General features: G+C 47.3%; 1 protein-coding gene across 1 annotated transcript in view; it reads left to right on the top strand.

Annotated features, from left to right (window-relative positions):
• mcc (MCC regulator of WNT signaling pathway) overlaps positions 1-5000 on the top strand; it is a 64063-nt gene that overhangs the window by 29189 nt on the left and 29874 nt on the right. The window contains 2 exon segments of the mRNA XM_077010804.1: positions 3060-3202; positions 4911-5000. The exon segment at positions 4911-5000 is cut by the window's right edge and continues 59 nt beyond it. Coding sequence (XP_076866919.1) covers positions 3060-3202; positions 4911-5000 — 233 coding nt within the window.

The raw sequence follows: 5000 nt of genomic DNA, 5'->3' as shown, positions 1-5000 counted from the left end.
GGGGGGGGGGGGGGGGGATACCTGTATGGTTTAAGAATCTGTATACCTGTCATTTATTTTATGGGACATTTTAGGGCCAGTACAAGTGCTTGTGTATAACGTTACTAACACTGACAGGGGTTAATTATTAACCATGTCAGTGTCATTAGCATAATGCTTCATTAGCAGTTACCTGTGAATTTTTGAGCGAGCTTTTGTGTATCAACTGTCCTTCTGGTTTTAGACTGGCTGCTGTCATATCGCTGGACGTGTCCTCTGTTTCGTCCAACCTGCCATTTCAAACAAGCTGTCCTATTTTCAGAAGCGTGTCTACACTTCTGATATCAGAAACGAGCTCTTAACGATCTGAATTCAGTTCTGGTTCTGAGCACTCGTTCGGTCTCAGTGGTCCGCAGGCTGAGGCAGTCGTGCCCATCGCTTCCTTTCAAAACAACGGCTCCGAATGCTGCTGTTTGATAGGCTAACGACAAAACGCAAACAACCCGCCCCCTCCTGCCCGTGCCGAGGGCGTCGCCGTGTAAACACCTGGGTCTCATGCCTGCGCTCTGAGAACACGCTTTACCAAACGTGTCAGTCAGCCTTCGGCATTGTAACGTCGCTAAACTCGAAATTTCATTTTCGTTTAATTTTCAGCTTCAGCGCTCGGCACACGCTTTCATCCGAGAGCGACGTACATGTTTATCGCCGTGGTGTTTTCTTTCAGCTCACTGGGACACGCGGCAACACAGACTTTGATCTCCAAGTTAGGAACACGGGGCAAACATTTAAAAAATGTTTTATTTGAAAATATGAGGAATATCAGCAATAGTGGAAAAGTAACTCAGTCAGTACCTGTGCTTAAGTAGCACGATTCAGTTCACAACACACATGCACATAAAAAAAAAATAGCCAATGAGAGTATTTGTACCTTATCACTTACCCGCCCAGGTTGTGAGCGTCCTGACTAATGCCAGTTGTCCAGAAGAGAGCTCTGTGGGTGTAGTGATGCATCACACAATTCGTGCCATCCAGCATGAATCGTTACGCTCTGAAGACGGCAGGTTCGTCTTTTGTCATATCTCTTCAGGAATTCATCTGTCAGGTTTCATTATATCGCGAAGCATATGGTAAGTGGATGTGTGCAGCGATATATAAAGCCAGTGGGATATTTTTGTCTGTCAGCTCTGAGCCACGTGCCGTCACGCCGGCTTGTTGTCGAGAGGGTCGACGTGCGCCGCAAGAGCTCACGTCTCGTCTTTGAGAGCCGCGTGGAGTCGTGCGGAGACGCGGCAGTCTCGGGCTTCTGTCTACTGAACCTCTGGGATTACCGTTTGTGCTTGTTAGTGGGGAACCTGGTCCCGGGCCTCCCCAGACAGCTTCCACCGGTACTATCTATCAACACAAGGACCGTTCCTCTCGGTCCTGCCCAGTCCATATTCACAAAACTAAAGAGGTCTGGCGAGGTCTTTCCCACCTGCTGTTCCACATCTGTGAGAGCGAGAGGAGCTTGTTTGTGTAGTAGATCGGTGCGGTCAGGGTTGACCAGGAGATCGACGTGTGAGTCGGAGGTTTGAGAGACTCGTTGAGGGTCTGCGCTGTCCTACGCAGCTCTCTGGTCATCATATGGGACAGTGAGTGAGTGGCTAGCCCCGCCCACTCTGCAGACTGGCACTTGATGATTCATGGTATTCGCAAATCAGTTACTCTTTGTACAGTTGCTCTTTGTATGGTGGGCGGGTCTTCCACAGGATCCGCCTCCAGAAGCACTGTATCTACAGACTGTAAAAGACCTGATTTCAAGTAATGGGCTCTCGACAAGTCGCACACGCTGACCCCAGGGCCACCAGAACAACAAACCTGTGTTTTGTATACACAGTTAAACCCCAGTTTAGTCTTTATTACCTGATCCAGAGTGAGTACCCCACGTCTGGATGGAGGTCATTTCTGTTTCAGTTAACTCAACAGAGAAGTACTGGTGTAGATCTAGCAAGGCGTGTCTAAGCACGGCTCTTAACACATTAACCACATTAACCTCACGGGTTTAATCCGTCTCCCCAGTGAATTTATGGAAAGTGTCTCTGACCCAGGGCCTCTCTGACGGGCAGCAGTGCCCAGCAGTCAAACGCATCATTTACTGAGTACCTTCGCCATCTTCATCATTGCTCTCCCACCCATCCAGAGACTCTCTGTGTACGATGGCATCACTTAGACCCGAGACCTTACGCAGTGAGACAGGCGGCGTAGCGCGTTGGAGTGAGACAGCTGGAGGGAGACAGGCCACCACGCTGGCTCGCCGTCGAAGGAAAGCGGTGCGACGGAGACGTCACTCAGAAGGGTGCGGGCATGTTCTGGGTGTTGTGTCAGAGAGACGGCGCTTTGGTCTGGTGGTCGGAGCACGTTTGGTGATGGAGGATCTGGGTTTAAGACGGCGGAGTGCGGTCACCTCTCTCACGGTTGCTACCCGCAGTGAGACGGGCCACGGTGTTGGAGTAGACAGGTAACTGCAGGATGTCAGTGGTGTTGGGTCCAGGTGATGGTTCCGGTACAGTGAAGCACTGATCACATATTTCATTGCTGTGTGTGTATGAGAGGAGAACTGACATGGTAGAATACTCAGAATCCTGCTGCACACGCTGAAGTGTATGGAGGCCTGATGGTTGAATTAATGTGTGTGCTGCACACGCTGAAGTGTATGGAGGCCTGATGGTTGAATTAATGTGTGTGTGCTTGTGCATACACTGCTGTGCACTTGTGTGTTTTGTGTCTTTCTGTGCAGTTTGTGTGTGGATGTGGTCTGAGGAGTGTGTGGCCTGAGGGGAGATGATTTTGTGTGTGTGTGTGTGTGTGTGTGTGTGTGTGTGTGTGTGTGTGTTCTAAGGGGAAATGCTTTACTGGTCTGGATGTCTATTTGCATATCTAGGTTGGTGCTTGTTTGTTTATTTCACCTTGGGGTTTCCTTGCATTTTTGTATAATTAATCTTCTTCCCACTGTGTGTGTGTGTGTGTGTGTGTGTGTGTGTGTGTGTGTGTGTGTGTGTGTGTGTGTGTGTGTGTGTGTGTGTGTGTGTGTGTGTTTACAGTGTGAACAGTCTGATCTGCTGCGGGAACATGAGGAGATGCAGGAGAGGACCACGCTACGCTATGAGGAAAGAATCACCGAGCTCCACAGTATCATCGCTGAACTCAACAAGAAGATAGATCTACTACAAGGCTCTACGATCAGGTACACACACACACACACACACACACACACACACACACACAGCTAGAGGGCACTACCATCAGACACACACACACAGCTAGAAGGCACTACCATCAGACACACCCTATACTCAAACATATCCACCTTCAGCTGGCCACCTGTGAACACATTTAGAGTGGAGACCTATCTATGAGGGGGATCAGGGGTCAGAGTTCAACCTGCCTCTTTTGCCTGGTGGGCATGTATTACCTGGTTGTGTGAAAAATTTCTATATTTGAGATCAAAATATGCTTGCTGTTTCCTGTCAGCTGCTAACTTGACATCAGTTTGGTCGTGGTGTGGTTTCATCTCATTATTAACATTTGCACTCCAGCTAAAATATATAGACGTAATTATTGCATCATGATGGAATTTCTACACATTACATATTATAACTACAATATACCTTGCAGTACGTATAGCATCATCATCAATGTTATAATTGATGAGCCCACCATTCATCTGGTATGTGTTTGTTCAGTATGGTCACGGTACCTAATTCGCATATGCGTATTTGCATATTGCAGTCTTGTACGAATAATTGCTATGCTGAATAACACGACATATCATGCAGTCCTAGTATCAGCGTCTTTTAAACATATGCTTTTGTAAGCCTTGTCTGGGTTTTAGAAATGTGCCAGTGATAAAATGTTCAACCCCCACCCCGTAAAACAGAGATCGCCCCAAGCATTCATCTCCAGCAGGGAATCAGCACATCTTAATATGACTCACATTAGCGGAGGTCTCCAGCAGACCCGTATTTTAGGAAGGGCCCCTTGTGAATACCAGCAAGTAAGACCTCCTACAGGGCATATTAGTCACTCAGTTTAAACTACTGGTGCCAAATATCATCAGTGAATTGAATTGTCATAGCAGCTTTTGTCAGTGATGACTTGGCATTAAGTGCTTGAACAGATTTTCTGTTTGCTTAAATAGCAGATTTACTGCCTCACAGTCACAACGATTTCTTGGGGAAGGCTGACGTCGTCTCCGCCTTCTTTATCCTCCAGTGCATGTATGCGCATATGTTATTATGTAAATTAAATGAACTCTGCAGGAAAGGTGACTTTAATGGGTTTTGCTTTAATTGGCAATGCCGCCAGCGTGTGAAACTCATGCACAGTAGGTCCAGTTCCGCATGGAAATGCTTGGGTCTCCAAACGAGCAAGAATGAGTCCGTGCTCGTCAGCCGCCTGAATTAGCATATTCATCAGTGACTCATCACTCAGTGATGTTGTATAATCGGCTTTGTCATATCACTGAATCACACTATCAAATCACACTAAAGTGGACAATATGACAATAAATCTTGTAGGGGCTTTTATTTTGACGTTTAATCTCATACAATAGCTGTTCTTGTTTCCAAAGCAGCTTTAGGCAGCCTTGCCCCAAACCTCCCAACATCTGTAGAAGGGTTAAAGTAAAACGGGACTCAGGAGGTCGTTTAGCGCAGTGATATCAGAGCGGCCCCTGTGACATTTACAGGAAGTTTTCCTCTCTGCACCTTTTAATGCATCACTGTGACACATTGACCTTTTTACACCTCTCTGGAGTGTGAATGTGGGGAGGGGGGCGAATACACTACCTGAATCAATTTCTCTCCCTCACATTCTCCCCCTTTCACTTTTTGTTTCCTTCTCTCTCTCTCTCCATCTCCATTCTTATTTCACATTCTCTCACTCTCTCTCAGGGAGGAGGACGAGTTTTCGGAGTTGCGCTCTGAGCTCAGTCACAGCCAGCAGGAATGCAATGAGGATGAGAGGAGTTTGGATCAGGACCC

The sequence above is a fragment of the Brachyhypopomus gauderio genome, chromosome 7 (assembly GCF_052324685.1).
Source record: "Brachyhypopomus gauderio isolate BG-103 chromosome 7, BGAUD_0.2, whole genome shotgun sequence".
NCBI classification, from domain to species: Eukaryota; Metazoa; Chordata; class Actinopteri; order Gymnotiformes; family Hypopomidae; genus Brachyhypopomus; species Brachyhypopomus gauderio.
Note: the sequence above shows the minus strand (reverse complement) of the source record. Positions and strands in the feature narration are given on the sequence as shown.